At 33.0% G+C, this 18,897-nt stretch overlaps 1 protein-coding gene across 1 annotated transcript; it reads right to left on the bottom strand.

Moving 5' to 3' along the window:
- Positions 1-15,123: 15,123 nt before the first annotated feature.
- Positions 15,124-18,774, bottom strand: LOC108480235 (uncharacterized). The gene is made up of 2 exons (XM_017783147.2): positions 18,008-18,774; positions 15,124-15,916 (listed from the first exon to the last, which is right to left on the bottom strand). The coding sequence occupies exons 1-2, from the start codon at positions 18,625-18,627 to the stop codon at positions 15,472-15,474; spliced, it is 1,065 nt and encodes a 354-aa protein (XP_017638636.1). The 5' UTR covers positions 18,628-18,774; the 3' UTR covers positions 15,124-15,471.
- Positions 18,775-18,897: the final 123 nt, after the last annotated feature.

Here is an 18,897-nt window from a genome sequence, read left to right as displayed (position 1 = left end):
TACCCAGTCATTCTCCTACAGAACATAGTGATATGGGCTTCAGGGCAAGTATTCCCGTTGTACTTCTCAAATTCTAGCATTTTGAATTTGTGAGGAAACACCAAATCTGGGACCAAGCTTAGATATTTGGCATCAACTCCATGATGCCCATCAACATTCTCTAAAGTTTTGAATTTTTCCTCCAACCATTTGCAGCGTTCTTCCAACTGTCTTGCAGCCTCAGTTCTTAAATCCTCTTTTTCAGCCATGTCTAAGTCAGGAATGAGAGGGTTTGCAGGATTGTCACCCAAATTAAATCCCGAGCCAGTTGGGAAATTTATAGGGATTCCAGCATCAACTTGACCCTGTTAAGGCCTTATTGTGACAGACGGCCTTTGAGGATATGCCTCAAGTTGAGTTTGTACGTGAGGTGGAGTGAAACCAGGAGGATGACCCTCATTCTCCTCTTCAGTGATTGCCATGGGAGCCTTTCCCTTATCAGTGGCCCTCAGTTGTTGAGCCATCTCAGCCATCATGTTCTTCTGAGCTTCCAACATCTGCTCCCTCATGTCATTTTGCATTTTTGCCAATTTCTCTTGCAATTGGTCCTGCATGTTCTTTTGTAGCTGTTTAAACCTTTGATCCATATTCCTAGATTTTGCACGAGTTCCGTACTGATGCGTGGTTTCTAGATTTTCTTTTCTGCTTCCCTCCCTCTGGTAATTTTAACTAATTAGAGTCTTTCTATAACTTTGAATGCAAACAATGTGATGAAATGCTATCAGATGCAAATCAATGCAAAAAGGACATCGATTCTGATTCAATCTCATTTAGAAAACTTTATTTAGAAAAAGAATATCTTTACACATAAGAGGATTAAAAATACGCTTTCGCCTTAATGCCCAAAGTTTTAACTCAATCTCATAAAAGGGCTAACTCTCGTCCTATATCCGATGATGACTCATACATCAAACTCAACACATCAGCTCGTATTGCCAAGCCTTGTACATGTTCAGCGACCTCTCGAATCTGGGCTACGGCTTCTCCAATGACGTGATCCCTTTCTCTGACCTGTCCTCTAGACTGATGAAGCTCTCCCTTCAAATAATCTTCTCGTACCCCAAGTTGCTCGATTAGGAGCTTACTATTCTGCAATGCTGATTTTAACTCCTCAACTTTGCCTTTTAATTTCTTTACCTCAACCGTAGAATCACGACTTCGATACAGATGAAGGGATCGCCCGAGCTCAGTTACTTTAGTCTTTAAACTTTGATTTTCTTTTTCTAAGGTTAAATTCCGCGATTGCATCTCTTGAAACTTCTTCTCCCAATATTTGGCTTTAGCTTTTTCCTCTTGGACCTCTTTCTGCAACTGATCTGAAGACCCTCCTATTCTCGCTCTCTTCAAGGATATTTGTGACCTTTTAAAATGTTCCTTTAAATCATCTCGATCTTCTTCAATCTTCCTTTTCTCATTCCTTTTTTTTTCAACCTCTATCTTTTGAACGTCGACGTTTAGGCTCAAATATATCTTTTCTTCTTCTAGCTTTACTATCCTCTTCTCGAGTTCCAAGTTCTTTCTCTCGAACTCCTGCTTCATAATTTCTAACTCCGAAGGCGTCACTTGCAAATATTCCTCCATCGGTTAAGCTCCTTCCACTCTTGGCTTAGGGATGTTATCATTAATCCTTCTACTTCTCCACTCAACATACTCCGGAGTCGTAGCAGGGCTAATAACTACTCCCTTTAATCGACAAGTTTTGTTCCAAGCACTACAGATCTCACTGACCTTCCTCTTGTAGTCGGCTCCTCTATACGCGAACTCATTCTGAACCAAACCGTAAGTTTCCGGTATGAACTGTCTCAATCCATGTTGCTTCAGCACAAGCAAAGGGGCATAACCAATGGCACCCCAAATTCCCAACAGAGGGACCCAATCAAAACTGCAGCATCGGTAAAGAATCTCACCAGGAATCATCCATGGAGCCCTCCACTTTACGTCCTTTGATTGTAGATTCTGAAGTAGCACTATCCAATTCTTTTCAGGAATATCAACTCTCCTAGTTGAAGCTGCTATGTCCTTCAATGGGGAGTAATCCTCGAAGAAGACCCGACAAACCACCCTATCTATCAATCGAAAATGACTGTAGAACCAAGCTAAAAGTAACTGAGCACAACCAACAAACCTGCCTGCACTGGCCCTCCTACATGTATTCAAGGACCTAAATGTCTTCGCCAAAATCGCAGGAACAGAAGTGACCCGTTTGCTAAGTCGATAGAAGAGATTCGTAGTCGCCTCGTCCACATATCCCAAGGCCCTAGGGAAAACCATCAATTCGTATAAGCTTAAGGCAAAAATGTCTACCCTCTTTGCCTCGTCTGGATGCGTCTAGATCAGATCTTTCAAAGCTCCCCACAGAATGCACTTGATCTTTCAAAGCTCCCCACAGAATGCACTTACTCTCACCCTTTTCCTTAATTTTAGCCGTGATCCACTGCTCGCTCATCCCCGTAATGATCATCAGCTTCCTACTAAAGGTTGGGACACAAGCAGCTCGAGAATAAATCCTATCACACTGAAATCTAGGACATCGAAGTAAGGCTATGTACTCCTCCACAGTAGGCACTAAATCTACCTCCCCAAAGGTAAAACAATTGTATGCTGGGTTCCAAAACTGAGCGAGAGCTCGAAACAAGTTTTCATTAACCTGAATATCCAACAAATAGAGTAAATCTCCATACTTACCGTAGAATGATTACTTGGTCTCATTGCCCCACTAATCCCAAATCGCCTTAAGCTCCTGCAGATTATTCTGTGTGACACTGATACGAGTGTAGTCTGATAGCTCTGACATATATCCCACAGTTATGCTATCCCCTTTTCCTAGCTGAATTTACTCAGACCATCTATGGACGTTAGCGTTGCCCTCCACTCTATCAAGAAGTCCGTTCTCCATAATAAAACTTTCTAATTTAGAAACTGACCTTGAATCGATACCTTTTAAATGCAAAATGACATGCACAAAAGAAAGAAAACAGTTAGTATCATATGATATTAATAAACACAAAGATAACCTAAGTATAATTCTATCTATATTGAGCTCTTACGATTTTTCTATATGTGGTTTGTTTTTAAAGTTTGAGGTACCCGAACCAGCAGATTCCTTGATCCTCACCCATTATAGGCTCATTTGAATCGAGTTCAGTTCAGGGGAATACATTTCCCTATGGCTACACGGAGATGAAAATCTCACGAAACTATAGGTACGGATGTATCCCGAAAGTGATCCACTATCCTGCACGGAGGCGAAAACCTCACGAAGGCATAGTTTCTCACTCCCACTTAAGGGTGTGACCACAACGGTCATGCAAATGCAATGCGTATCAGAGTATATAACATATGCAATAATACAAACACATGTAATGCAAAGAGGATTGAATTTTAAAATTTTTCAAATTTTCGACATTAAGACAAAAGGTAATCAATTATACAGCTTGACTCTCTTATTAGTCCCCAGCGAAGTCGCCAAGCTGTCAAAACCATTTTTAAATCGAGTTTTGGAGAATGGAATCGACTTTAAAAAAAACGAAAATAGGAGTCGCCACCAATCTTTTTAGGTGTGATTGGATCACCTTATAAAATGTTTTGTTTTAAAATATTAATTTTGGTCTACGAAAGTCGAGAAAATGGATTCGGGAGTCGGTTACGTACGAGGAAGGGTTAGCACCCTCGTAACGCCCAAAAATTGGTACCTAATTGATTATCAAGTGTCTTTAATGTCGGAAATTTGAAACTTTTAAGATGCAAACCTCTTTTAATTAGAATGTCTCAATTTTGAAAATTAAGTCTCACTTATTTCAAACGAGTCAAAACATCACATCTAGTAAGTTAGGACGCAACATTTTAAAACCTTCGAAACTAAGCTCGGCTTTCAAAAATTTCTATCTCGAAACAACAAAACGCCATATCCAGTAAGTTAGGACACTATGTTTTGAAATCTCGAAATAATTGTTTAAGTTTTGAAAACTCAAAATCACTTAGAAAGGTGCTTGACTATTCGAATTCAATGAGAAAAGTCGCAACCCAGTAAGTTGGGGCACTACCTTGCTCGAAGTTTCCAAACATCAAGCATTGCCTTTTATTTTGGAAAACTTTTGAGGAATTTGGTAAAATGAATTTCTTTATCTAAAACGTTGACTCATGCAGAAGAATAGCGTTAATATATATCACAAGACAAATACACCAAAGGTAATAAATTACAACATATTACAATTCATAATAATATAGGCAAATAAGAAATAACCTAAAATAATGAAATATCATAAGATGATTATGCTAAAAGATAAACCTACATACAATATTAGTAAATAGAAATACCAAACAATTCATAATAAATTAAAGAATATAAAAATAAAAGTGGAAATCAAAATTTGTAATAATAAAAAGTGACAAAATAACACTTTTAAAAAACAAATCTGAATAATTAAAGCACCCAATCAATATTGATAAAAAGGAAAAATATTTAAAAGAAAAGGATATAATGATATATAACAATTTAATATACATAGGAAGATATTTTTAAAAAGAAACTTTATTATTAAAACAATTAGAAATATTATACATGATAAATATTTTAAATAAATAATATAGAATATTAGGATCTTTTAAGAGAATAAAAATAGAATAGATAATATTTTTTTAAAATATTATATACACAAAAATATATATAAAATCTTTAAATCCATTTAACATATGATATAATATACATAATTTTAAAACAGTTTATAATAGATACAAAATTTTAAAAATATGTAATAAATAATTTTAATAAAAATAGTAGATGAAATATATGCACAATATAATAATAATATAATAAATAATACAAATTTAAAAACATAATACTTAATAATAATTTCAAAATAACATTTACTAAATAATATAATAATAATAAAACTAATATATATACATAATAAATAACAGGTGAAAATAATTGTATAATTATATAATAAAATATATAGGTTTAGAGTAAAATAAATAATATATAATATAAAATTAATAAAAAACACATAGGATTAAATTTAAAATTTTATAAAATTACAAGGGCGAAATTAGAAAAATAAAACTGAATCCAGGATTTAAATGAAACACGCGCAAAAGGTGAGGGACTCATCGGGCAAAATACCCTATTCCCAAGGAACGACGTCGTTCCATAGAATGAAGTTCAACAGCCATAGGGACTAAATTGAATCAACTATAAAATATTAGGGCCGAATTAAAAATAAAATAAAATGTAATTATAAAATTTAATAAACCGGAAGGATAAATTGGGCAATTTTCCCATTTAAAAAAAACGCGGATCCTCCCCGGGTCATCGGGTCAACGCGCAGATCCTAAGCCTTGAAACGACGTCGTTTTGTGTTTATTGGATTAAACCAAAACGGCACCGTTTCATCTAGGCTATATAAGTCAAATTTTAAGTTCTAAAATCATTTTAAGTCTGTTCTGAAGAAAAAAAACAGAAACTCTCTGAAAGAGAGTTGGGGAGGGGCTCTCGGAGTGTCACTAGACCTCCATCCAGGGGTGCGCACGCGCTCACGCACCCCCATCGTCTCCATCGCATACGGTGGCCAGAGGTTTAAAAACCTCACCTTTCAACGCCGATTAAAGGTATCCCTTTCCTTTTTATTATTTGCAATATATATATATATGTACATATATTTTAAAAAATTTCACCTTTGCATATTTCGATCGACTGTAGTACTCCTTTCTGTATATGTATGTAAAAATATACTTTTTATTGAATCTATGTACGTATTCCGAAAACGTAAAAATCGGTCATTTACATCTTTTTCGATCGGGCTTTTATAGCCACTGTTTACAGTATATTTGGTAAGAATAATTTCCTTCGATTCCTTCCTATTTTGTATGCTGCTTTTTTTTCATTTGTATGCAGGTGAGCAAGGAAAATCCGGCGATGATCGTGCTGGTGACGTAGATCCACCGATGGCGTTGATCACGGCGTGACTCGGAGCCTGGAATCGTGGCCTTGATGGTGGGTAGCTGGAACGACGGAAACTAAAGGGGCGTGACGTTTGGCTTGGCTTCTGGAACTTTCTGTCTACGGCGCCTAGGGTTCCAAAAACCTTAGGTCTTCTTTCATCTGTTAATACATTGGGCCATTTGGGCCGTTCCTGCTTGTGGGTTGGGTGTAAATGGGTTAATGGGTAGTTTTAGGTATTCTGGGTTAAAGGCAACCGAATTTTGGGCTTGTACATGGACTGTTAAAAAACAAATAAATATTTATTTATTTATTTTTGGTTTCGGTTTTATTTATTTAATTATGGGCCCGGGCAAATTTGGGCTATTACAAAATATATACAATTAAGTGACTAAAATAAATAAGAAACAAGATATAGATTGAGTGGTTAGGCGTTAATGCTTTCTCTTTAGAAACCAAGGTTTGAGTCTCTCTTGTTAAGTGTTAGTTTTTCTCTCTTGTGATTCTAAGTTTGATCCCCTTTTTTCCATTTTGATTTAATAATTTCACCAAAGACACTCCAAAATATTTCTATATGATTAAGGTCAAAAATTAACAAGTGGGTAATAGTCCAATGGTCAAGGTGTTAGTTCCCCTTAAAGAACCTAAGTTCAAGCTTTCTTCTCCTCCCTTTTCATTTTAATTTAAAATTTTTGGAAAAATATTAGGAAAATTGCAAGTGCAACCCCCAAGGTTTACAAACCCTAGGAATTTAACCAATTCTTCCTTAAGTAAAATTCATATCTTACCCATTCTCATTGAAATTTTCATATTGCCTTTTTCAAATCCTAAATAGAATTTGCTCTCCATTCTCTATTTATTTTCTTTCCATTTTCTTTACACCATATTTTCATCCTAATTATTGATAATTATTTTATTTTTTCGAATCAAATAATCCTCTATTCAATCATTCTTTCTATCGATTTGAAATTTCCATCAATATCATCCCTTTTCTTGCCAAGAATCGGTAAGTACAGCTCGTTCCCGAATTTTCGTAGTATTTTTATTTGATGATAATATTTCAATTCAATTACTCAATCTTTTACGGTGTTGGACAAATCTTTTGATAATCTTGACGAATTTTGAAATCGATCGTTAACTTGTATATAAATGTCATTTGAAGGACTCATTTTAGGAATATTGGATTAGATTTGTTTGTGAGGAATGTCAATCGAGCTTTCGGTGAAAGGTGTGTATTCTTTTACAAGTGAATTGAGACAAACCATGTCTAGGATAGGGCCATACGGATGGACCAGAAGGCACACCACACGACCATGTGCCCTGGAAACACTAATGTAGTTCATGAACCACATGGCCTAAAACCCTCTACACGGCCGTGTGACCTTTGTTTTACAGTTTTTCCTAAAATGTTGTGAATTGTGCAATTTAGTCCTAGAATAGTCCTCAAACTGTTTTAGTGCTCTATTTCATTTAATTGCGTCCCTGGTAATATGAATAATGCTGGAATACATGATATGATTAACTAAATCATTATTGTATTTGCATTATATGAAAATATTACATGTTTATGGACACTGTAATTCTGATGAACTGATAATGTTTTCCATACTACTGTGTTATTGATTGTATGATATACATGCCTATTATCACTATTAAACTGAACTCACATTAAACAAATTTATTACTACTGTTATGATATGTTATAAGCATGATAATTACTTTTGTATATACTTGTTAAAAGCATGTTAATGCTACCGTACTAATCTGTTACAGCATGTCATGGTGAATTGCATGGGGTGGGTCAATATGAACGGATGAAGTGTTAGTAGCTTGTCTTCACCGTTTAATGGTTAATCTACATCGTATTAGCAACTTTTATCTATACGATTAGTGGTTTATCCATACCATATTAGCAGTTTTTATCTACATTGATTAGTGGTTTATCCACATTGTATTAGCAGGTTTTATCTGCAACATTTAGTGGTTCATCCATACCATGGTGTAAAGGTAAATGAGTTTTTGGGAACTCCTACTGTGGAGTATTGTGGAGTTAGGTAGGACTTTTTTTGTTAAAGTGAAACTGCATTACATTCATCAACATGTAAATATAAAAATAAGTATTTTGTGATGATATTGTGTTGAATTGATCCGAAATAACGGTACTCTAAATTATTGTTCGATGATGATTATTTTACATATTATTATTCAGTATACTATATCTGCAGTTTGCATTGGTTTTCTTGTGATTGAATTCACATTGAGCTTTTGTCACGTCCCAAAATTTGGTCTAAAAGTTTTGAGGTTAGTTTTAGAAATTGTGGCCCGAAATTGGGTTCAGGAATTTAGGATTTGGTACCTAAAAAATGTCTTTGTTAAATGGATTTTGAAAATAAAATCGATTTATGAAAGAAATGAGAAAAAAAACCTTTAATATAAAGAAAAATGATTGTTTTGTAAAAGGGTTTAAGTTGAGAGTAGCTCACAAATAGACCAAAATTTTAAAATTAGCCCAATTGACGCATAACACCCATTCTTCTCTTTTCTTGCCTTCAATTGAGGACCCCAAACTATCATTCACCAATTTTGATCCTCAATACTCTAATCCTTTTGATTTCTATTTTCTTTCAAACATCAAATCTCTTTCAAATTCAAAGAGGACATTAAGAACACCATTAATTTCGTTATCATTCATCTTGTGGGTTTTTCTCGGATTTCCATCAACTGTTTGTTTTCGTCCTTAATCAAGGTAAGATTTTGTTTTCATATTAGATTTTGATGCAAACTAATCTTTCAAATCAAATTTTAATTCATTGAAACAAGAAACTTGTATGTTAGCCGAAATTGGGGTTATTAATGGAAAATTTTAGATTTTTAAACGAAACTATTTCTTCTAAATTTTTTCAACTTATTTTGATGAGATTAAAAGGTTTTTAAACTCATTTTAATCTTTCATTAAAGGATTTGAAGATTATATTGAGTTTTCATTAAAAATGGCCATAGAGGTCTAAAATTTTTTGAAACCATAAATCTAAAGAGTTTTGGGTGTTTTAAGGGTTGAGAATCATTTTTAGATGAAAAATTAGATGTTTAGAACCAATTATAAGAAATGAGAATAAGTTCAGGTTAAGAAAATCTGAGTTTCAGCTAAGCTAATAAAAAATTTTGGTTCAAAGAGGAGTTAGCTTAAACCTGCATTTTTTTTTTGAATTAAGGTGTGTTTTAGCTGTTAATTGTTTACATATGTTGTGTGGTTAATATGTGAAAAGATTCGGAATCATTGGATCTCTCCTTGAGCAAGACGAAAGGTAAGGAAAAGCTAGTTTGAGCTTGTGATTATCAATTGGAAGTGTGAACAGTGATTATTTTGGTTTTGCTGCTAGTAGGCACGATTCATGGTGTTAAACGAGAGCATAGGTTAGCTTAAACACCTATCCTAAGTTCCAAGTGTAAGCCTTCTTACTCATTTTGTTCATTTTTGCAAAATTGTGATTATGTGATGTAAGATATGCAATATGGTGGTTAATGCTATGAGTACTATGATATGGTGGTTAATGCTACGAATACTATGCGATTGTGTTAATATGTAAAATGGAATTACTGGTTTTATGCACATACATGTGGTTTAATATAGTTATAACTTATTGGGCAATATGTTAGCACTTGTGAGTGCAACAATAGAGTGCATGGTAAGTATAATATTATGTGTATGATGTTTAAGAGCAATGATAGTGTGCATTAAAATTGTAAGTAAAAAACATGTATAATTGTGGATATTTTGGCCTTGTGATCTCTTGAGACCGCTGGATACAGTTGGCATGTCATAGGATTTGTGAGTACTTACCCTTGTGTTGTGATTTGGGCATTGAGGCTCGAGATAGTTTGGAGGGATAAGGGAATGTGAGTTAAACTTCTTTCATCTGGACATGTTGGTGTGTTGGAGAATGTTAGCTTGAAGCTACACTTATTGGATATGTTAGACTCTTTGAGTTATTGGTGTGATGGAGATCCGTGTATCCAATGTGTGGTGTTATAGCCCACTTTTACATTTCATAGTCCCAAGTTGCCAAATTAGCACTTAATGAATTGTATATGAAATATTTTGTATGTATATGCATGTGAGTACATAAGTTAGACATATGAGATAAATAAGGTATTAATATGTTAGTTTGACATTGTAATTAAATATGGTTGTGATTATGCTTTAGTTGCTTTTGTTTAACGCATGATGTTGTGTATACTTGCAATAATTTCGATCATTCACTGAGCTTGTTAAGGCTTACACATTCATCACTAAATTCTTGCAAATATATAGTGCTCTTGGTGTGAGCAGTGCGGCCAAGGAAATGATCCAAGCTAGGCAATAAACTTTTGAGTAGGTAGTTTTATAGTCTTTGGGTATTTTAAATAAAGGCAATGCGGGTTAGAATTTCAGTTAGTAAACATAATTATTTTTATTAGTTTGTTATGGTTTTAGACTTTTGGAGTATTGATGTTGCTTGGGATTATGTTTATGAACTATTTGATGACTGTTACCGTGTTTGATAATGCATGTTGGATGGGAATATTGTACGAGCATGAATGTTTCCCTGTTTTACTATATTTTTGTTGATTTGTGTAGAGGTATCGATACCTGAGGCATAAATATCGATACATCGATGTTGGAACGCATGTGTAAGAAAAAAAGTGGCTTAATTTGGTGTCGATACCCATTCACGAGTATCGATACTCGAGGTAGAAATACATTTGTTTAAGTATCGATAAAATATTTTGAATTAAAAATTTTGGTAGAATGCTAATTTGGTATCGATTTTCTTATTAGTATTGATACCTACTTTGCTAAATATCGATACATGTGATTTTGTATTGACACCTACGTTGATTTCTTTAGGACTTTAATAAATAGACCCTAATTATGTATTAAGTGGTTCCTAATGTCATATGACGTAAATTTGACACGAACACTGTTATTTAAATGTTTAAACATGGTAGCTATTGTTCTCGATTAAGGTTATGTGTGCATGTATGTAAGTTTTGATGCTTTTTGTAGCATCCTGTTATTCGGGTCCAGCAACCAGGCTGGATGTGGGGTGTTACAGCTTCACAGCTTACTCCCTTTTTATTTCCATCTCTGCAGATAACTCACCAAATTAGGACGCAGACACGACATCCAGAGGGTCTAAGCTCGATTGTTTATTAAAATATTTTAAAATTTTTATTTGATATTTATATTATTCAGAGGTTGCATTGTTTTATTTTGAACTGTGGCATGAGACTTAGGGTTTGTTTTCTTTTAGCATGTATGACATTTAATTTGATTTTAGGACATCGAAATAATAGTAATTAATTATGAATGAAATTTTAGATTTTATTAAAAATACAAACTATTATCACTTTTCCACTGCTAAATTTTATTTAAGATTTTGAGTAGCAAATAAATAGGAAATTAACTAAGTTTTCTTAAAAGAAAAGTAGGCATCGTTACATAGCTAATCTAAATTGGTTTCTTGATAACTTGCGAGTTTTTGTGAAAATAGACTAAGTTTTCTTCTAAAAACAAAGAAATGTTTTAAAAAGTCTGTTTTATAAACTCTGATAGCTTACTGAGCCATCTCGATGGTCAATGTAATCTCTCAAATTCGTGTCTAATGTCTAGGCCGGGTTGGGGAGGTTACATTCCGAAATAAGATTATGTTGTTTTGATTATCAACGTTTTAGTCATTCTGTAATCTCACATTCCCAAATACTGTCAAGATGTCGTAATATGGGGTGTAATATCAATACCACCCATTCATTAAGTTATCTAAGATTCCAGATAGAATAGGTTATTATAAAAAAAATTCCATAATAAAGAGAAATTAATAAAATGTACTTTTAAGTAATTTTACATTCTATCAATTAAATATTTAAATATTACATTTTAGCTAAATGAATCCAAACAGGTAATATAGCATATCGTACATGGATTGTGAATTGGACAATGAGAATACAAAAAATTAAAAATTAAAATAAAATTTTAATGAATACGGAATTGAATTATAAAACTTATTTGGTATTTATTGAAAATTATGTACTTTGTTAAAGATAAATTTCAAAATTTTAAAGAGTAAATAATTCTAATTTATTTATTTATTTTAGTGAACACCAATTTTTAAATTACAACTTTGTGCGTGCCAAACTTATGCTAAAAAGTGGTCCACGTTATGTTTTCGTAAGAAATTTTTGAGATCGAAATGAAATTTTATATTTTTATGATAGTAAAATTTAATTTTTTTTAATATTTTATATTTTATAAATTTTAAAAGATTAAATTATTTTTTATTATTTTAGGAGTTAAAGATAATTTTACTATTATTATAAATTATAAAGGGGTTTAAATAAAAAAATTTCCATTTTAAGATGGCGGAGGAGCCTTATTAGCCCCCTAGCTTTGCTACTGGTTGGTATTGATATGCATTAATATCAGTAGATTTGATGTATTGTATCGAAATTATTGATATTTTTAAAAGGTAAACTATACTAATAATAACTTAATTATTAGTTTTTTTTTGTCCTCAAACTATAAAAAGTTTCAAAATGGTCACCAATTAATAATTATTATTTTTTTGGTCACTCACAATGAAAAGTTACAAAATGATCACTCAACTTTTTAAATTTTTCTTTTTTGGTGATCCAACTATCTTGGATTTTTTGGGTGTTTTTATTTTTACTTTAGCCAACTGGTGATCAAAATAAAAAATAAAATTGAATAGTTGGGCGACCATTTTGTAACTTTTTATAGTTGGGTGTCAAAAAAAAATTACTAATAATTGAGTGACTATTTTATAACTTTTCATGGTTAAATGACCAAAAAAAGAAATTCAATAATAATTGAATGACTACTAATATGACTTACACTTTTAAAAATATTTAATACATATACAAAAAATAATTATAAATATCAAATGAATAAGACTAAATAAATTTTAAATATAAAAATTCAACCATAAACTTTACCAATATAATTTATTATTTAAAAATCTAAAATAAATAAGAAAATACATTAGACAATAAAATCGTCTAATAAAATAATCGTTTTACTAATTAAAAACAAGATATTGTTTATATATAATTATAATTAAATTTAATTAAAATAATGTATTTTATCACGATAATTATTTAAGTTGGATGAAATTTTTTGGGCCAAAAAGTAGGATAAATTGAGTCCTCCCAAAATTTGTTACTATTTTTATGAACATGTAAGAAAAAAAAATAGTGTAAAGATAGTATATTATATATACATTGAGAGAATGATGGGGTTTAGCTTTGGAATCCTAGTTTAATATTTGAAGTATAATCCTTAGTAACATGAAATGCAAGGGATTAGGAGGCTTCATTCTGAAGGCACAAATTTTAGCAAATAAACAATTAGCATGCCAATGACCTTTGTCACACATTCCCATCAATCATTATATAAATTGATTAAACCTTGCTTCCTATTGGATTAATTATAGAGTTATAATTTGTTCTAAATTTTGTGTTATTTATAGATTTATAATTTAATTTTTATATTTTTCAATTTAAGAATTGGAGTTTATTTGTTAATTTTTTTAATTAAAATTGTTGGCATGCATGAAATTTTAAAATTTAAACACATACTTGATAACCATGTGATAAAAAAAAGGTATTACAATGGACTTAAATTTAATATAATTTTAATGGTGTTAATTTTTTAAAATTTATTTTAATATTTAATTAACGGCAATATAAACATTGACCTATCAAAATATATAAAAATTAAAATATCAAATTTCAATGTTTGATCATATTTTAAAAAGATAGATAGATTAGATTTGAAATTTAACTTTTATGTTAATAATGTAAAAGGAAAAAAATTATGGACACTTGGTCATAAATAAATATAATCTAAAAGATACTTTCATAAAGGGAAAGATAGTATAGAATTTGATGTGCAAAGTTAATTCATAGTACCAATAATTAAAACCTTAAAATTTTAATAATGATATCAAATTGTTGATTAAAGTGACAGCGACTTTATTCTGATTCTATCAAAATTAGTTTCAACTCTAATTTAATTAGAAGATACTTCAAGTCTAATGTTGACTGAAGTTTTAATATATATATATATATATATATATAACATGTTTAATCTTAAAAACACGAATGGAAGACGGTTCATTTAAATTAAATACGATTGCAACAGATTTCAAAATACATTTGTAAATCTATACATTAGCTAAACCATGTCATTTCCCTATCCAGACAAAGGGCTCCATTTGGACCCAGCTCATCATATCTTTACCCATGTTTTAACACCAAATTTGTCAACCCAATTATGACCTGCTCGCCTGTCCTATTTCGTTGTCATAAAAAATTCCGCTTTCCAAGCAATGAGACTTTTAAGACTGGTAGTTTACCTTCTGCTCTCCAACCCAATGTCCATAAGACTACGACTTCTTATCTTAACAAATATATTTATTTATTTATATTATGGAAGTTTATGTACTATGAGTTAAATTGTATTTAATTTTTTATTCAAGAAATAAACAAATTAATCTTTGTATTAAATTAAAGAGTAAAATAACCTTTTATGTTAAATATTCCATCTATTTATACGATTAAAAATTATTGGTATGACTAATGGAATAGCCAGATAATGTGACATGCCATGTATATCTCATACTGACGTACACAGACTAATTTTTAATAATAAAAATAGATATAATTTTTATTAGATAAACTAATTTATTATTTGATCTAATATATATGGACTAATTTATCTATTTTTTTAATAGATGAGGCAAAATGCAACTCAATTCTTACTACATGGACCTCTATGATACTTTTATTTGGAGCTAAGTGACCTAATAGATGCATCATATACCAGACAATATGCAACCAATCTTTACCCATGCGCATTATCAGACGTTAAGATTGCACATCTCCAATAAGTTACATTGCTTATGACTTCAATTTTCATGTTCATGCATGCATTTCTAGGGCTAACACTAGCAGCTATTGACAAGCAACAATATTTTGATGAATCTAATCAAGGCAAGACAAGATTACATTTCCAAACGATATTTTATGATTCAAAAGGATCATAACATAATTCCCAAAGAACAAAAATCAAGAGAATCACCAATCAATTGTTTCCTTTAAGCAAAGCCAAAAATCCAAAGGCATATCACATTTCTATATATTCCATTTAGTTTGTGAGCGAAAAACCCACACACAAAAAATATATAAATTATAGATAAAGCTCCGGTCTAATTACCTATTTAGCCCCAAATGAACCCTATCCTTCCAGTTAGAATGAAACCTATTCCCACTTGATCTCCAAATGGTTGATTGAAATGGATAGCCAATTCTCAGCCACTCCAAACCAAAAGGAAGAAAAATGGGAAACCCAAAAACTTCCAAATCTTCAATCCTACGACTGTAAACACACTATTTACATGCAACCAAAAGTCCAAGACCTACTAATATTTAAAATGTTACGAAACACTGGCCAAAACTCTCCTTAGCTCAGATTTCTGTTCTGTGGTTAGCCTTGATGGGTACTTGACATCTAACTTGATCCTCAAATTACCCTTCCTCCCAGCTTCTTTCGAGATAGGCATTCCTTCATTTGGAACCACAATCTCGGCACCAGGATTGACGATCTCAGTTAGTGGTATCATGAGACTCCTCCCATCCAAGGTAGTCAGGTCAAGAGTCCTACCTGTGAGGGCCTCTAGCAGAGTAATCTCTTGATTGACGACCAAATCGTTACCATCCCTCTTATAAGTAGCATGTGGCTTCTCCTCTATCACAAAAATCACATCAGCAGGAATTACACCGGGCTCCTCATTACCCTTCTCAGGGAATGTGATCTTTGTGCCCCTCTTCCAACCAGGTTTTATTTCAATGGTCAATATCTCCTCCAGAGTCCTAAACTTACTGCACGAAAGTAGCCTAGCTGTCAGGTCAAAGTAACAGAGAGAAGGAATCATGAAAATAACACCACAAAGACCATTAACAAAATTGAATAGAAACCAACTAATGCAATGCCAGACTTAGCATCATCTATCAAACATGAGAATGCTACAAAAAGTTCATGATTGTTATTCTGTTCTACTTCTCTAGATGATTTTTAAAATCACATAGATAGCCACAAATAACAGACATGTTCTAATGGCATACACTAAAAGAGGAGCTACTGTTTCCCTGCAAATGTTGGTGTGGTAGGCCACAAAGGAATATCAAGGATATGAATATCACTTAGGTCCGTAGTGAAAAAGGAAAGATAGGTACTAGACATTTCTCATAGGCATAAACCATGCATCCACCTAAAGAGGAAAAGTAAAACTAAAGACAAAGCTCTTACTCATCTTAATTATAATGTTGATCTAATGCAACATTTTTGGGCTTTATATTCTCTTTTCCATTTTTTTTTTCTCAACTGTTACAGCTTAAGTTGTCATGTGCTATACGGAAGCATCGAATCTACAATAATACTGATCCTAATCAACCTCTACGATATGTGGAAGGGCGTTAGTTAAAATGACCAAATTACAACTCACTGGAATGGAGTTTAATGTCCAAGTTGGGAAAATGTTTTCTTGCTCAAAGCCCAAGATTTCAGAAGGGAATACACAAGAGACAGTAGCCTGTCGGCAACATGACCAGATATTGTCTCAATGTAAGTAGATAATCACATTTTTTGTGGAGCTTCTGAGAAGGAAAAGACCTGGAGGTGGAGGAGTTACTCATACTTGGTTCATAACTCATAAGAGCGAGGAGTATCTTAGCATCATTTGGCACTTTAGAAAATTAGATTTGCAGTAACATTTAGTCCTTACATTTGGAAAGATTACTTCAGGAGTAAACACAGTCATCTTTGACTTGGGTAATCTTGTTTTAAAACTTAACCATACATCCAAAACAAATAAAAGGATCCTACCTCAAACCAACTACAAAATCCAAGACAGAAACCATTATTTATGCCAACCCAGAAGAACAATATGACATGTTAGCAAGATCCATAAACAGAATTCCCCACTGGGGGTGATGCCTTTAAAGATGGAATGATACAGGGTGTATAAACCAATTCTTATCCCAGAATATTCTCCTGCCAAAAAATGAAACAGAATTATCCAACTCCCAGAATCTTTACTTCAGAGAACAAAATGTCCTTACTAATGCGTCTTACAGTCTAGAAGAGATAAGTACCTTACAGAAATTTTAAGTGAGATTATTGAGGAGATTTAGGTGACTCAAAATCACTAGATTCCCTCACAAAGCATCTTCAAAGCTGTGATGTTCAAATAGTTGATCACCCTTAACAGGAATTCACTTATTCTGTACGGTAGGAGGGTAGCAATGTTTGAACATATGATCTCTAACCAACCTGAAAAACCTGACTAGGGAATGCTAACAGAGTCAACAGTCTCTGCTTGCCTATTGCTAATCTCACATTCCACAAAATTATGGTTTGGTACTTCTTATGATCATCAAGAAAACAGAAGATGACCTTTCCTTCCTCGAGTCAACCATTTAAGTAAAAGTGAAAGTGCTTCAGTTGACCGGTATTCATAGCAAACAACTCGAAATACTTTCTGACCATAGGTAAAACCAAAAAGAACAAGAAATTTAATCCAAAGAAAAAACAATCATGTAGAACAATCCATCCTATTCAAATTGCGAACTACTAGTTGGAGGAAAAGTATCTTAATTATCTCACCACTAGCATTGGATGCCAAATAGAATGTAGCTCAAACTCAACAGTCAACTCTAGTAAAAATATATCATTTGCATCTTTATAAGAAGCAATTAAAAATATAGCATTGCCTGCCATCAAGCAACAAAAGGGTTCTTTGTACTCCAACAAACATTTCACTATCAAACAAACAAAGTTCTCGTCTTTTCAATGGCATAAATCCCAATAAAAAATAATAATATCAAAAGACAAATATCAATTTATCCATCATTAAAGTTAAAAGACTTATAAATTAAAAAGAAAAAAAGAAAAAAAAAAGAAGCTTAGCTTACCCTGAGACAGAAGGGTCAAAAACATTCCTCGCAATCCTCATTTTCTTCTTGGCACCTTTATAAAGCTCTTCCAAGCTACAATGCAACACATTTTCCACGGCAGCGGCTTTCCTCAATTCTCCATTACTAGTAGTGCTACTAGTCCCGTAACCATTACTATTCCTAAAATGCCCTTCTCTAAACCCTCTATTTCCTCTTCCACCATTGGCCTCCGCCCCAAACAGCTCCTCGTATATATCATCTGCATCCCTCGGCTTAAACCTGAAAGAATCCGTATTAGGTTGCTGCTGCCTCTGATTATTATTACTATTGTTATAGTAATGGCCAGCTCCGCGGGGATAAGACGCCGACGTGGAAGCGTGAGATTGGTTAGGAGGCGGGAATTGTCCGGATTTGAGAGCCTCCTCGCCGTAAAGATCGTAGATCTGTCGTTTCATCGGATCTGATAGAACATCGTAAGCTTCGGAGAGAAGCTTGAATTTGGCTTCGGCTTCGGGTCTTTTGTAGGAAGGGTTCTTGTCGGGGTGCCAAATCATGGCCAGCCTCTTGTAAGCCTTTTTGAGATCCTCTTCGTTGGCGTGGCGATTCACTTTCAGAATATTGTAATAATCGACGCCCATGATTCTGTGTTTTTTTTTTCTTTCTTCTGTTTGTTTGGCTACAAAGAAAATATTGAGGAAGAAACGGAGAATGTGAAACTGAATTATGGAAGGGAAGGCTGTGAAGGGAAAAGAAGATCTGACGGTTAAAAAATAAAAAGAAAAAATTGAATCTTTTCGTAATATATAATAATACAAGATGATATCTTCAAAAAGGTGTGGGGCCTATACGAATAACGTGCTGCTAACTACGTTTCTAAGATATGGCAAACAATTGATATATTTAGATGC

The sequence above is a fragment of the Gossypium arboreum genome, chromosome 1, assembly GCF_025698485.1.
Source record: "Gossypium arboreum isolate Shixiya-1 chromosome 1, ASM2569848v2, whole genome shotgun sequence".
Taxonomy (NCBI): Eukaryota; Viridiplantae; Streptophyta; class Magnoliopsida; order Malvales; family Malvaceae; genus Gossypium; species Gossypium arboreum.
This window is presented reverse-complemented; position numbering and strand designations above follow the sequence as displayed.